This window comes from Corvus kubaryi, unplaced genomic scaffold, assembly GCF_017639235.1.
Source record: "Corvus kubaryi isolate FWS band 111438036 unplaced genomic scaffold, C.kubaryi_AGA036_p1.0 37347, whole genome shotgun sequence".
Lineage (NCBI taxonomy): Eukaryota > Metazoa > Chordata > Aves > Passeriformes > Corvidae > Corvus > Corvus kubaryi.
In genome coordinates, this window is record NW_024581113.1 from 74295 (window position 1) to 89903 (window position 15609).

Consider the following 15609-nt stretch of genomic DNA (forward strand, 5'->3'; position numbering starts at 1 on the left):
CGGCGGGGGCGGCGGGGCCGTGAGCGGCGCCAAGCCCGGGAAGAAGACGCGGGGCCGGGTGAAGATCAAGATGGAGTTCATCGACAACAAGCTGCGGCGCTACACCACCTTTAGCAAGAGGAAGACCGGCATCATGAAGAAGGTGCGGCCCCGCGACTCCGGCCGGTGCGGGGGGGCGGCCCGGCCCGGGCGGGGATGTCGGCCGGTACCCACCTGTCCGTGGGAGTCCAGGACCGGTCCGAGCGCGGAGCAGGCCGGCGGGCCGTGTCCGGAAACGGCGGCGCCTTCCCCGTCCCGCGGGCGGGACCAGGGGGGGCGGCCCCGGCACCAACCCCTTCCGGGGGGCTGCGCGGGAGCCCCCGGCGGAGCTGCGGGCAGGGAGCTGGGCGGCCGGGAGCGGGAGCCCCCGGGGCCGGGGGAGGTCGGTGTGCTTCGCGGTCCCCAGGCGTGTGATGTGCCCGGGGAGGCCCGTCCCGGTGCGGCGTTCAGCCCCGGGCCGGAGCTGACCGGCGCCCTCGGGCCCCTCGCTGTGAGCCGCCACAAAAACACCGAGTGTTGGGTGGCACAGCTGGACTGCCCTGCCCTATCAAGGGCCTGGTAGGACTGTCTGCTTCGGCCACGGGAGCGACCAACGCCACGTCTCGGCCGGTTCAGAGTGCAATCCGTGTTTCCTGGTGTGCAAAGACGGATTAGAAATTTGGGGGATTATGGATGCTGCTGGCTGATCTGCATCCCTGGTGCTGCTCATAGCATCTTCTGAACAACTGGGTAGTGCTGCATCCCAGCTCAGCTCGGCATCGTGAACCCTAGGAAGGTGGGAATGGGTGTGGGGTGCTGCTGGGCACATCCTGGATGTACGGGACCACGGGACATAGAATGAGGCCATCCTGTCTGTAGGAGTTTGTGTGAGACTACTGAGTGTGCAGTGATGGCATATGAAGAGTCACTTCCTGGTCCACAGGTATTCTTAACCTGGGGCATGGTGGCCTTGCTGCAGGGGTGCTTGGGTGCAGCTGTGCTCAGAACTCTGGAGCCTGAGAGGGAAATCTGGGTCGGAGCCTGGAAGGGGTGTTGGTGAGGGGAATGAGAGACATGTGCCAAGTAACATCACTGAGAGGTGAGGTGAGGGAGGCATCCAGACATGTCTGGAGAAGCCAGTGGGATTTCCAGAATGGAGATAATCCCGTGTTCCCATGTTCTCAGACTACTGTGCTGAGGGGACCACTCTACCCCTGGCCTTTTGGCAGGCACATCCCCTAAGGGTGTGCTAAAGGGGATGGGAGCACACCATGGGACAGTTCAACCTGTAGGGAGGGAGCTAGTCTTGGGTTGGTTTTAGGAGCTGAAGCTGGTGTGAAAAGAAGGAAAGCCATTCTGGGAGCGTGGGGACATGCAGGGATGCTTGTCCTGCAGTGTGTGTTGTCCCTGTCACCTGTGACTCCCTGTTCTTCCCTTGTCCTGCTGGCAGGCCTATGAGCTCTCCACGCTGACTGGCACTCAAGTCCTGCTGTTGGTGGCCAGTGAGACAGGCCATGTGTACACGTTCGCCACACGGAAGCTGCAGCCCATGATCACCAGTGAGACGGGGAAGGCGTTGATCCAAACATGCCTCAATTCCCCAGACTCGCCCCCACGCTCGGACCCCACCACTGACCAGCGCATGAGTGCCACTGGTTTTGAGGAGACAGACCTCACCTACCAGGTGTCTGAATCAGACAGCAGCGGGGAGACCAAGGTAATGTTCCTGGGCACCCAGGGAGGTGTGGGCTGTGCTGGGAGCCCTGATCATCCCCAGCCCTCTTTAAATAGCAGCGTGGGGAGCTTGAGCATGAGTCCCCTTTTGCTGCGACTGCAGTGAGCTTGTGTCATGTCATCTCAGGTCTGGCTGGCTCCTTGGCTGATGGTAGCGGTGATTGAAAGGGGGAGGGAAGCGGGTGGCAGGTATCCTGGTCCTGGCCCTTGCAGCGTGGCTTCCCACTGGCCCAGCCCACCCCCCTGGCCAGCTTTCAGCACTGTTATCTCTCCCTAGGCGTCTCCATGCTCTCACACTCATTGATAAAAATTTGATTCTGCCTCCATGGCCTTATAAGGCCTGGTTTCCCTCGCCAGAGTCCCTGGCAGGGCCCCTCACATTCCTTATAAGCTGCAGCTGTCTCTTGCTTTGGTGCTGTTTTGGAAGGGGGCAGGGAGGACATGGGGAATGGAAACATTTGGCTGGACAGACCACTTCTGCTCCCTGCCTGTTGTCCCTGCAGACGCTGGCCCTTGCCTGCCCGTGTTGCTTGTGGCCTTTTGCCCAGGGTGGCCTGGCTGTGGGTGCAGAGTTGGGCAGAGCCAGCTTTTCTGCTGGAAGGGCCCCGTCTTGTCCCTGCACTCCCTGGCGCTGTTCCTCAAAGCTGTGTCCCATATCCCTGCTGCTACCTGTGCTTGTGTTGTGGGTACCGGGCTTGCTACAAAAGTGTTCTTCCACTGGCCTTGTCATAGGAGCTCTCCAACCGTCTGTGCTCAAGCCACAACAACATCCTTGCCATGCAGGAGCCTCTAGACATTAAGCAGACAGAACCTGGAGATCTCTGTGCTGTAACTGCAAAGGTAGTGAGTACAGCCCTGAGATGTGTCCAGCATGTCTGGAGTTGCAGGGGTATTCAGCTGCCTGTTTTTGTGCTGTAATAGTACAACAGCTCTGGTCACGGTGCTGCTGGGTACACTCTATTCTTCAATGTCCACTTCCCCACATCTGTGCAGTGCTGCACCGAGCAAAAGCTTATTGCTGCTGAGCCCTGAGAAACATCAGCAGCCCCAGAGATCCCTGCAGGCAGAGGAGCTGTGGTGGGCCAACGTGTGGTTGGAGTCCCTGTGCTGGAGCCCAGGAGAGTCCCCAGGATGGTTCCTGCTGATGGGACCCCAGCACCAGTCCTGGCTGTCCCAGTCTGGCATGTCTTCCCTAGGTGCCACTGGTTGCTAGTGTGAGCTGTGCTAGCCCTATGCAGTAGGCAAAGAAGCCTTCTAACAGCAGCAGTCTCTCCTTTGTGCAGCCTGTGTTTGTAAGGACTTGTGCCTCCTGGGCTTCTCCTGGATGAAAAGGCAAGTCCTGTGGGCATTTTGTAATGAGACAAATTACCTGTCCCTGGTATGAGACTTGTCCACATCATATCCCTTTGTACTCTTCCCGGAAGTACTGCTAGTTGGCCCCAAGGGAACTGTGCCCTCGGGATGCAGTTGATCTGCAGAGGCCTTCTTAACACAACTTCTCTTTTCTCACTATCTGATGCAACCTTGAAAGCTCCATCCCAGTGCTAGTGCTTAGTGTGGGGTGCCTTGTGGCCACAGCCAACATTTGACATGAGGCTGGAGGAGCCCTATGGCCCTGTCTCCTTCTTGACATTCTGACTAAATCCACCCCTGGCCAGCTGAGAGTTCTTGTCATGGCAAGCCCTGGGGCTGGGGACAGGGGCTGTCCTGTTGTGCCTTCTGCAGGCCTGGAAGCCTGGTTGGTGCTCGAGCAGAGACCAGCTCAATTCAGATAGACCAAGAAGTCTTCTGAGGAGTGGGTGGTGCACAGGGCTGGGTTTCAGGTGCCTCACTATCAGGAGATTCAGTGCCTGGACTATCAGGTCCAGCCATATGGGATGCTCCAAAAGACTCCCTGGCCTTCCTGTGTGAACTCTGCTTCCCAGATCTCTGTATGGACAAAGCCTGCTTGTGTCCAGTGCTGCAGTGGAGTGGGAAGACAGTGCGGCCAGGCTGTCACCTGCAGTCAGCACCCTGCTGGTTATTCCTCCGTGCTACACCAGCAGCAGCTCTGAAATCCTCCTGCTGTGCTGGACCCAAACTCCCTGCCGTGGTGCTGGGATTGGGACATGATGATACCTCTCTCATCTTTTGCAGGCCCCAAATGACACTGCCTGTGTGCAGTCACCTGCATGTGCTTGTGTGGGAAAGGATATTTTGGAGGGAGCTCAGGGGCTCTGGATTGGGGTGAGAGCATGGGAGTAGCCCTGATCTGGTCATCTTTCTGGAGTGGGAGAATGTGGGACTTTCTGCCACATCTGGAATGCAGGCCAGGTGTTGGAGACCAGATTGGGATTCCTATATACCTCCAAGGCCTGTTGTCATGCTACACCTGCGTAATTAATTCTGTCTAGGGGACCGTGCTGAACAGCATCACGTCAGGCAGTCCCTAAAAGCTGTGGAGTGGGATCATTTCTGTCCCCAAGACCCTACTGTGGTCCAGGATGGGCATCAGCTGGCCTGGTCTGTGCCCTGTGGCTCATGCTGCAAAGCAGTGGTCTGGGTCTGGGCAGACACCTGCTGCACACTCCTTCCACAGACAGGGCTTTCAGGGCTGCTGTCTGCCTCAGGGTTTGTCCATGGCCCCTTAGGTAATGTCTGCTGAAGTGACCCATGACTTGCCTTATGCATGTAGTCTGGGCTTTGCAGAGTGCCCAGGGCATTGCTGAGGCATATCAGACAGTCATGAGGAGATGGCAATGGGTGTCCAATCTCAAGTTTCTCCCAGCTCTCTTTCTGTATTGGGAGCTGTTGCTGCAGCCCAAGAGAAACACAATAAAGATGGGAGGAATCCGAGTCTCGCCTGTGTCAGAATAGGGAGGGCAGAGATGGGATGTGCATGATTCAAGTTTGTTGTCACAGCATCTTTCCCAAGCACCTTTGCTTTATACTGAGGTTTGTCCTTGTGCTTCTAGGAACTTTCTAGGATGCTTTCTCCAGGCCTGGGAGTATGGAGTATGACTGGGTGCTAAGTGCCCTGGCTGCTTTGGGCTGTATCTCACGGGTATGCTGCTTTAGGGCTGTAGCTGGGGACGAGGAACCCTGGCTTTTCCAACTGGGAACAGCACCTGTCCTGCCCAACTCTTCTCTGGCTCACTAGTGGGCTGGGGAGGGCTCTGCCCTGTCACCCACGTGGGGAGGGCACCCACAGCCTCCCATGTCCCATGTGGGATGGCAGGAGTTTGTGGTTGAGCTAATGGAAAGTGCCTCTGCTGGGCTTTGCTCTGTTATCACGTGCCTCTTCTAATTTGGACTTCAGGGACTTCGGTGCCAAGGCAGAGGGGTGTTGCTCTCCTCCCTCCCTGGGCCCTGGGGCACGACTGAGTGCCTGGGATTGGATCCCCCTGTCCAAAATGGGCTGCCTTCCCTTTTTTAGCTGTTCGTTGAGCTGTGAATTCCTTGCTCCTGGCAGCTTGACAAGCTGGGAACAAGGCTTAGCACGTGGGAGAGCTGGGCCCACCAGCTGCAGTGGGAGGGGTGGGAGTGTGGCAGCCTTAACTCTTCCCAGGCATGCTGGCAGCTGTGTCAGGGCATGGGGACAGCAGGTCACCTGTGGTCTGTGACATGGGCTCCTGTGAAGCAGCGCATTCTCAGTGCGTTCTTGGCCAGATGAGCAGGGCAGGAGAGGAGTCATGGGCACCCTGGGTATTCCAAAGGGGATTTTGGGGATGGAGGCACATTAGGTGAAGTGTGACTGCCAGAGGCAGCAGGAATCATGCTGGGCTTGGTTGGTTCCTGCAGATCCAAGGCACATCCAGCCACATGCTTTGTGGCTGTGGAAACTAGCATGTTACTGCAGCCTGGCACACACATTCCTCCCTTGTTCCCAGATCTGGGATGCCAGTCTCTCAGGCTAGTGTTGACCCAGCACAGAGCCCTTTTCCTGGTGCTCAGCTCCTCTTGGCAATGCTGTCCTTGGACAGGCACGGAGCTCTGACGCTCCTTGCAGGACTGTGCTGGCTGTAGTGAACACATGGGGTCCTTTGGAAGCATTTGCCTCATGCCCATCTCCTGGCAGTGGATTGGCAAATAGGTGCTTCCTACGGTCAGGTTCTCCTGGCCTCCGCTCCAGGAGAAGTGTGGAGGCGTTCCCCAGGACCTGCCAAAGCTGCCATCAGGGCTGGGTTTGGGCCTCCCTGGTGTCCAGGTTTGCCTTTAGTCACCTCTCCCCTGTCACTTCCAGTGTACAGCTGCCTTTAAGACCCAGCTCTCAGCTTGTTCTTGGTCGTGTGTTTCCTGCCTTAAGGGAAGTGGTGTGTGTTCCTGACAGGAGACTGCATGCCTTTATGTTTGTCCCTGCAAGGGCTGCTTTTGCCTAGTGTGTGCCAAAAAGAGACTATTCTCCTCTTAGACATTTTGGGGACTCCTGGGGAGGGGAAGGGTTGCTTTGTCCCCTGGTGTGTTGTGGGGAAGGCTCTCAGGGGACCTCTGTGGCCCTGGGCCTGCATCCAAAGTTTATGCTGAGCTCTCTCCAGCTCTCCTCATGTTTGTACAAGCAACTCTTCTCTGCTCCCCTGGCTCTGCTCCATGTGCTGGCAGCAGGCTGTGGGGGGTATGGTTTGGCAAGGGGATGCAGCCTACGGAGCCTGGTTTGGTCTCATGGGCAGATGTCTCATGGGCTGGTCCAAGCTGTCACAATCTTTCCTTTTGCAGGATGCCCTGAAACCCGCGTTCACCGTCACCAACCTGCCGGGAACAACGTCCATCCAGACAGCCCCGACCACCTCGACCTCCATGCAGGTCAGCAGTGGCCCGTCATTCCCCATCACTAATTACCTGGCGCCAGTGTCTGCCAGCATCAGCCCCAATGCCGTCACCAGTGCCAACGGGACAGTGCTGAAGACTACTGGAGCCAGTGCAGTGACGTCTGGGGGCCTCATGCCGATACCCACTGGCTTCACCCTCATGTCAGGTCAGTGCCTTTAGGGACTGAGGACTGCATCCGTCCATCTTTGCACCTGGAGTCTGTTGCTGTTCTCTCCAGGGGAGAGGGGACCTAGTGGCAGAAGGAAGCAGAGTGGTTGCTGCTGTAAGGTGAGCCTGGCTGTGATTCTGTGCTCAAACCCAGCCAGGCCAGTGGCTGGAGAAGGGTCATGTAGTGACTGGTTCTTTAGAGTGCTACCAGCTGGCCCTGCTGCTGGGAGGTGGCAGGGAGCTGAGCTGGAACCCCAGGGCAGCACCAAGAAGCCTGGAGGGAGTGAAAAGAGCTGGTGGTGACAAAGCCTTTCTTTCTCCCTCCTCTCGGCAGGTGCTTCCCTTTCTCCGGGGACCCCTACCATTCCTCTCACTCAGTTACAGCCGCACTCCCTGGCTCTTTCCAGCCAGCAGGGCCAGGTGGTCATGGGTACAGCTGGACAGCTGCAGCAGGCACAGCAGACAGTCTTCCACTTCCCTGCCAGAGCTGGAGGGCAGATTGTGTCGCTGACAGGTCAGCACTCGCTTCTCCTCCACTTGCTAGAGATGGGGGGATGGAGGTGTCTGTGGGGGTCCTGGGCCTGGCCACAGAGCTGACCCCTGAGGTGGGAGCACAGAGGAGGCAGAGCACAGGGAACCCTGGCTGTGGCTGCTGGGGAGAGATGGGAAGACAGGGCAGAAGATGCTTGACATAGGCAGGAGCAGCATCCTGGGGGATGCAGACCAAGAGAAGCAGCGGATTTTCAGTCTCATGCCCCAGGGCTTGGCCTGTGGCTAACAAATGGAGAGGAGACAGGTCCTTAGTGCAGCTGTGCTGAGGCTGAACTGTGCTGCTGGAAGTGGTGGAGGGATAGCACAGGGGCTCAGGTGCCCAGTGGTTGTTTATTGAGTGCTGGCTTTTGGCTCTGAGCAGCTGCCCTTGCTTCTGTGTTTGTGTCTGCAGTCAGCCACCGAACTACGGTGCAGAGGATAGGTTAGGGGAGACCCAGAATAGAGGAGTGGTGCTGCTGTGCTGCCTTGTGTGCATTGTCCTTTGTAGGAATTTCTTCTTGTTCTGAGTTAAGGCTCTCCAGGTGTTTGTTCTGGGGCTGGACATGTTCCTGGCTGGAGTTTCAGAGTAGAGCTAGGCTCTCCTTTGCATCCATCATCTGAGTGACACAGTATTTCTTGTGTCCTGCCTGTTTGTGCCCAAGTCCATTACTCTGATAACTTCTGTGCTTTCTTGGAATGCTTAAGGCTCCTGGGGGCCCTGGAAGACATCAGGCTTCCATTCAAGGGCACTGGATTTCCCTTGTGATCTGGCGGAGCTAGGAGAATAACTGATGTGTGTCTCTGGGGTGTGATGTGTGGGGAAATGCCCAGTCTGAGCAAGGTGACCAGTGATTCTTGCTCTCTGGCATCCCTTCTGGAAGAGCTCTCTGGCTCTTCCCTCTGGAGGCAGGACTTCAGCCTTAGGAGAGCTTTCTGTGCCAAGCTCTGTTTCTGGATCTGAAGTACTTTGCAGGGAGTGGTCTGGGACAGAGGCTGTGTGGCCCCTGCAGCTCTGGGATGCACACCTTGAGACCAGGTGCTCTCTAATCCCTGTGTAGGGCACTTTACTGTCCTTAAGGTCACAGGTGGGGTGAGAGCTGCATCCTGAGTGCCCTGTGGAGGATGGAGCTGGGCTCCAGAGTGTGAATGCAGCAGAGCCCAGCTGGTGTGGGCATTTGGGCTCTTGTGGTTCCACTCGATGCAGTAAGGTGATGCTTGCAGGGCTGGCTAAGCCCTGGGGAGAGAAGGCTGGGCCCTCTCCTCCCAACATCTATTCTGTGTTTTGGTGGAGTCAGGAATGACAAGGAAGGTCCCGAATGTTCCTGAACCATGGCTGGGAGTTGGGCAAAAGCTGTTGTGGCCTTCTCTTCACTCTTGGAGCTTTGTAGGCCAGTTAAGCCCTTCTTGGCCCATGTGCCAGGAAGGAGCAGGTTTTGGTCTCTGGTTTCTGCCATGAACTGCTTTTGGGTAGCCTCCCCCAGTGCAGCACAGAGTGGTGCTGTGGAGCCGTGTGCAGCCAGAGAAGAACTGGGGGGCTTTCAAGTGGCCCAGAGCTCCTGTATCCCTGTGGAGCCACAGGCTCATGGGCTCCTCTCTCTCCCCAGGTGGTACCATGGCTCAGCAGGTTCCAGTCCAGGCAATCCAGGTGCACCAGGCACCGCAGCAAACGTCTCCCTCTAGTGACAGCAGCACTGACCTTACCCAGACCTCTTCCAGCGGAACAGGTATTGGTAACCACCTTCTGTCTGCCTTCCTAACCACTGCTGAAAACCACCCGCACCAGGAGGCCTCATGCCTGCTCCCTGCCCAGCTTCCTTCTTCAGGCTGACTTATCCAAGCCTTTCTGACAGCTTCCCGGGTGTATTCATCCCTGTTGCCAGCTCCTGTGCTACACTGTATCTCAGTAGATGCTGCTGGGCCTAGGGCACCTTCTGAGGGATTTCAGAGCCTCTCCAGATACACTATCTGCTCTCACTTGCAGCATGGAGCTGGGAACTGGTTGCTCAGTTCTCAGGGGGTTTCTTAGTGAGCCAACATTGCCTCTAGCACAAGGCACTGGCTCACATCTGCTTGAGACTTTTACTGTCTATGCAGAAGACATCTCTTTGTCAGCAAAATCTGAGTTCAGATACCTGGATGCAGGCTGAATCTAGTTCAACAGCTGTGTTAAGGGCTCCTCACGGAAGCAAGATACAAGTTGAATTTAGTCCTGGGATGTTTGGCTCCTGTGTTTCCCTGTCCCTTCATACTCATGAAAGGAGAGGTTTGAGCTCTCCTGCTTGATCTCTGGGGCTTTTGCCCAAGAGCTTGGGAGACAAAGATGAGTATCTCCATGCACCGTGCTTCAGCACAGCATGGCTGGGGTAGAGGTGCTGAGCAGGCAGGTGAGCGTGGCAGGTTCCATTTGTGTGCTCACGTGTTGTCTGTCCTGGTGGCAGTGACCCTCCCAGCGACCATCATGACGTCGTCTGTGCCAACCACCGTGGGCGGCCACATGATGTACCCCAGCCCGCACGCGGTGATGTACGCGCCCACCTCCGGCCTCGCCGACGGCGGGCTCGCGGTGCTCAACGCTTTCCCACAGGCGCCCTCAGCGATGCAGGTGTCCCACGGCCAGGTCCAGGATCAGGGTAAGGCAGCTGTCCAGGTCACTGCTCCCTGAGAGTGCACTGACACCCAGGTTTTTCTCATCCCACGTGTATTTATGCTGTATGTTAATTGCAAAGGGTTTTCTTCGCAGCAGTCCTAGTGGCTCCACAAAGGCCTGGCAAGGGCGGTGCTCAATGTGTGTTTTTAGGTCTTGCCATTCTCTCGTGCAAAGGATTGTATGAGCTGTTGATGGGTAAAATGGCTGACGGTTTCTGGGATGGGCGGCATGTGGGGCAGGCAGCAAGAGGGAGCCAGGAGGCTCTGGAGAGGATATGTGCTTGCATGAGGGGGCAAAGTAGCATGAAGCCACATGGACACGACTTGGATTGAGGCCTTGTGCTGGCTTCTCCCAGCACTTGGAAAACTAGTGCATGTGGCTTTCTTCTGGAATGTCTCCATGTGTGCAAATAGGCAGCTTGTCCTTAAGTAGCTCCATGGAGCTCAGAGAAAGGATCCATGGGGGAGCACTGCTTAAGGGACAGTGTCATTTGTGCTTCTCTCTGTGGCAGGTGGCGTCCCTCAGGTGTTCCTGACGGCCCCATCAGGCACGGTTCAGATCCCAGTCTCAGCTGTCCAGCTTCACCAGGTAGGCACAGAGTAGTACTTGTAGGTGTTCAGGGGTTGTTCTTGCTCTTCTTCTGCCTGCACATCCTTTGGGTGTCTGGGCAGACCTGTCTGGGTAGGATCAATCCTCAGGTCTGGGAAAGCGGTCTTGGGTGAGGGAGTCTTGTCCTCCTTGGACAGGTGCCCGGGAAGGACAGTGCCCCCCAGGCTGCTGGCACACAGGGTCTCAGGGCGTGCTGTCCCCCAGTGGTTCCTCCTCCCTTCTCTCTCTAGATGGCTGTCATCGGGCAGCAGAGCAGCAGTGGCAGCAGCCTGACGGAGCTGCAGGTGGTCAACTTGGACACCTCACACAGCGCCAAGAGTGACTGAGAGGCCTCTGCTGCCGGCCTTCTGTTTCTGGCTTGTCGTGCCAGTGTCGGGGCTGGCAGCAACTCCTTCTCGTACAGACTGCACCAGTTATTTATTGTTGCCTTTTCACGTTTCCTTCATCCACACATGCACACACACACACGCACTCACCCACCCCCACACACACAGGCATGCGCGTGGGGCTGCAGGACCCACCCGGGGTGGAGCCGTGCTGGGGCCATGCAGGGCTTGGGGCATTTGGATGCTGCAATAGCTGTGCTTGTCTCACGCCAGCCAAAGAAACTTGTCTCTTGAGGGGAGGATTGCTCTGCACTGTAAATAAATATTGCAGGCCATTCCCAGCTGGAGGCTCTGGCTCCTTCTGGGTGCTCTGAGTCACCTTGCCCATGAGTATTTACTCTGCGTGGGGCTCAGCTTAGACCCGGAGCCATCGTGCAGGTGCAGCTTGGAGCAGAGTGGGTTGTGGCTGTGCTGCTGGCCTCAGCAATGTGCCTTTGTGGGGGTGACAGGTCCTGGCCGCAGCAACTCACCCTGGGCTCCGGACAGGAGAGAGGGGCCAGCTTGCATGTGCATCTCTGGGCCTGCATGCCCTCTCCCCGGAGGGCTGGGCACAGCCGGTGGCACGTGGCCCTGTCCTCCTCGTATGCACTACAGTGAGCCCTCCACCCTCAGTGCCTCCTCGCTGGGCTGCCTGGCAGATTTTCAGCCTGACTGGCCCTGCCCCGGCGGCTGCCCTTGCACGGATGAGGTGGTCGGTAGATGCCCAGGAACACAAAGGTGCCCTGGAGAGCTCCTCAGGGGCCCTGTGCTCTGCTCAGCCCCACACTCTCAGCCCTCGCACTGCTTCTGGACTCCATACACCCAGGGGAACGTGGCTGGGTCTTTCCTACATCCCCCTGCAGCTCCAGCCAGCGCTTTCTAAATTTCTGTGTCTGATGCAAGGTGGAGAAACAACTCAAATGTCAAAGGGAAGAGCCCATGGGGCACTGAGCTGCTGGGCAGGTGGCAGGCTCTTCCTCTGAGCACCAGGGTGACCTGCAGGCCATCCTGGGCTGTGGGGGAGCAGCTGTGATGCCTGTACAGGCTCAGCTAGGCTGGGGGAGAAGGGCTGGGGCATGCTTGGTCCTGCATGGGAGTTGCTGTGAATGGCTCTGCTACCTAGCCCTGTCCCTGGAGGGAGAGTGAGCAAGTGAGAGAAGCTGCTGAATCCTTAGGGGAAGAAGCAGCTACTGTAACTTTTTTTTTTTTTTTTAAGTTAAAGACAAAAGAAGCCTTGGAGAAAAAAAAAAAAAAAGAAAAAAAAGAAAATTACTTTATTTTTCTAAGTGTTAAACTCAGTATTTATGTAATTCTTTAAGGAATAAAAGTTTGGCTCCTGTACAGTTTTAATGGGGTTTGTACCAGGGGGATGGGAGAGGGGTGGGTGGGCGGGCATGGAGGCAGGAAAGGGGCCTTGCTTTTGAGTTTGTATTGTAACCTTGGACATGTTCCCTCAGCATTAGCGTTTAAGCTGCACTCTCCATCCACCAGCATGTGCCAGGGATCAAGCTGAACCGAGTGGGATGCTTGTTTCCGACTTATCTGTAATGAGGACTTCATACCCATGATTTTGGGCTTAATGGGCAGAAGGCAAGTGAAGCAGTGGCTCGTCTCTGGAAGTGGGAAACCCATTTCTCAGAAGCAGGGAGTTTGCAGTGTGCCCAGGAGCCAGAGGTGGGCTGGGTTTTCTTACCACCACCCTGTTCCCTTCTGGTCCAGGGACCTACAGCTGTTGTGTCACTGCTCTTGGCGCAGAGCAGTGCTGCCTGTGACTGCCTAAGGGATATGGGCATCCCCACTCCTCCCTGTGGTGAGTGCCCAGCAGTGGCTAATCCCTGTTCTCCCTGCTTGCTGTGCAGGCAGCATCTCCTGAACTCCTGGCTGACGATCTGGGCTGCAGTTCCCCTTCTACAGCCGTTCTGCAGCACACAGATGCGGACAGGTCCCCTCCAAGCTCCCAGCGCAAAGAATTCCCAGAAGGGTCTTTCAGCCCTTGATCTGTTAGCAGCCTGGGAAGGGCTTGTGGGGAGTGTGGTGGCCCATCTGGTGAGGGTGACATTGCATGCTGCCCCCCCATAGAATTCTTGCTCTAAGAGTGATGCAAACCCTGCAGCTCAGAGCATGTGGGAGTGCTGAGCCGTGTCCCGTGGCTTGGTGTAGGAAAACTGCTCAGTGATGCTTCCAAAACAATGTAGGTACTTAGGAGTTCATCCAGGGAGAAGCATGGGGGTCAGAGTTTGTGTTGTCCTTTGCCCCAGCACATCAGTGTGGCCTGGCTTTGCTCTGCTTTGCTTCTGCTGGCACTGTGGAGCAGAGCTGTTGGGCCAGAATGGCAGGAGAGCCCCTGCTGCTACAGGGTGTCTGACTGCGTCCCCTCCCTGGCTCCCCAAAGGCAACTGCTGGTTAAACGCTAATGGTGTATTTTATTTAAGTGCAGACTTGTAAGAACACTTGTGTATCAGGGATGAAATGGCATTTATTGTGTGGTGACATTTTTAGTTCATTTTACTGGTTTGAGGGGTGTGTGTGCGCGTGTGTGTGTGTGTGTGTACGCATAAGTGTGTGTGGGATTATTTTTTTTTTCCCTCCAGTTTCCAGGGTTGTGTTTCTGGAAGGATGTGGAAGTAATCACAGTACTATGTACAGAGCTTTCTTTTGTATTAAAAAAAAATTTACTCTTTCAATAAATGTTATCATTTTGTGCACAGATTTGGGATCTTGACCATGCTTTGCGGGAGGCGATGACGCACACCTTAGGGCCAACAAATGGGGATCAGGGGCAGATTTCTGCACCTGCTTGTGTACTGAGGAGGATGGGGAGCTGTCTGAGCATGACATGGCAAAGAGGGGCTCTTTGCAAAAGCCTCCTGCACAGGTTATTCCTTACCACCTGGACTTATCCTCTGGAGTCCCAGCTAATGTGTGGGCCAGAGAGGGCCAGTGCCTGACAGCAGGGCTGTGAGGGCTGTGCTTCCTGAAAGCTCTGGAATGATGTCCCTGGTGAGAGCAGGGCAGGGTGTCAGAAGAGAAGTGAAAACCAGGAATGAGGAGGAACGGGGAATTTTGAAAAAGAATTGTTCTAATTCATGGGTGTCAGTAGGGAGGAGCAATAGGGAGACAGTTAAATTCTGTGCAGAAAATTGCTGTGAGAAGATACGGTGATATTCAAAATATCTGGAGAGACATTACTTAAAGTCAGGCAGAGGCCTAGAAGCCAGATCAAGGACACATGGAGGCTCAGTAAAGTGTCTAAAGGTGTGAGTAAAACTGAAGGCAGAGGGGCTCATTACAATCACAAAAGGGCTGCTGGGGCCAGAGTATGCTAGCAAAAAATGCAACTGCTGGCCACTCCATAGCATCAGGTCCTGGAGCAGATGCCAGTATAGTGTGAGGAAAGCTTAGCACTGATAAAAGTGTGCAGTTTGGAGAAAATACCTCAGGAAGGGAAAAGATTGTACAGAAAGTGCTTAGGAGCAAAACACACCTGAAATGACTCCTCATTAGGAAGTGAGGTGCTTCACTTTTATACCACAACCAGCCCCATGCCTACACAGGTGTAGCTTGTGGTTCAGCACCACAAACCCCCTTCCAGCACAAACAATCCCATGTCACTTGAGCACTGGGGGCTCTGTGTCACCATGGAGCAAGATACCACAGATACAATCTTTATTTTTAGGATAAATGGACCTACCAAGCACAGTGTTGCGACGATCAGAGCAAAGACATAAGCAGGCCACATGGACACCACAGAAAACCTCGTCACAAAAAAGAAGTCTTGGTAGTGAATGGGGAAGGAAAATGACCTATTAATTGAGAACACAGAGATTCCAAGAGCAATGGGATTCTGGAAAGAGAGCATCAATAGCATCAACAGAAATTTACATGTACTAATGGAGAAATCAAGCTCGGAAATATAAACATTTACAGTCTACCATTGGTGCCACAGGTTTAGAGGATGGTCTCCACAAACTGATGCAGCACTGCACTGTTTCATCCAGCCTATAATTAATTGCAATTATGTTGTTTGGATTAACTGCTGATTGCTATTGTAAAACATGGAAATTATCTAATCCGTTGTATTAGTACTGAGGGTAGAAATTAGGTTGGGCACATACAAGTTGCTCCAGGATCAAATAAGAAAGCAAAGTCTCATCCAGTTAGCTGATGATTTTAATGTTTGTTTATAATTTAAAATAAGTAAGTGTTATCAGACTGATAGAAACCTGCACCTCAAGGAAAGGAAGTATGGGCAAAGGATAAGAATTTAGATTTTATGGTGCGGGCATTTCAGATCAGTGTGACACCAAAGCTGGAAAGGAACTGGAAATAGGCCAAACTTGTGTGCATCTGGCTTCAACTGGTTCTCCAGCAACACTGAGAACAGGGCAGTCTCAGAGCCCCAAAACTGCTGGGAGCCAGCACAGCTGTCACTGAAGCCAATTGGGTGGATGGAGGGTGGGTGCAGGGCTGGAACCACCCCAGGGCCATGGGCCTGACATTGCTGCACTGTAATTCTTGATTAATGGTGCATTTGCAGTAATAATATTAGCGCTGACATGACATGCTTTTAGCCTTCCTGCCACCCATCCTGCTACAGCCCTTGATGAAGACAATTAATCACCAGAGAAATGGTACCAACACACAGCACAACATTACCACGTTACCAAAAAGCAGCTCGCTCTAGCAGATGCACTCTTCAGCTCACAGCCTCCATTTGTTCTCGTTTCTAATATTAGCCAGGGGAATCAGAAG

At 54.9% G+C, this 15609-nt stretch overlaps 1 protein-coding gene across 5 annotated transcripts; it reads left to right on the forward strand.

Moving 5' to 3' along the window:
- The first annotated feature begins 6 nt into the window (after positions 1 to 6).
- On the forward strand, positions 7 to 14927 carry SRF (serum response factor). Of its 5 annotated transcripts, none has more exons than XM_042031867.1 (8): positions 7 to 142; positions 1469 to 1735; positions 6445 to 6703; positions 7040 to 7219; positions 8841 to 8960; positions 9675 to 9866; positions 10395 to 10471; positions 14534 to 14927. In XM_042031867.1, the coding sequence occupies exons 1-8, from the start codon at positions 71 to 73 to the stop codon at positions 14657 to 14659; spliced, it is 1293 nt and encodes a 430-aa protein (XP_041887801.1). In that variant the 5' UTR covers positions 7 to 70; the 3' UTR covers positions 14660 to 14927. The 5 variants fall into 5 exon arrangements, with proteins under 5 accessions (XP_041887801.1, XP_041887803.1, XP_041887805.1 ...); XM_042031869.1 differs by lacking the exon at positions 14534 to 14927 and adding an exon at positions 10723 to 13566; XM_042031871.1 differs by lacking the exon at positions 9675 to 9866.
- The last annotated feature ends 682 nt before the right edge of the window (positions 14928 to 15609 follow it).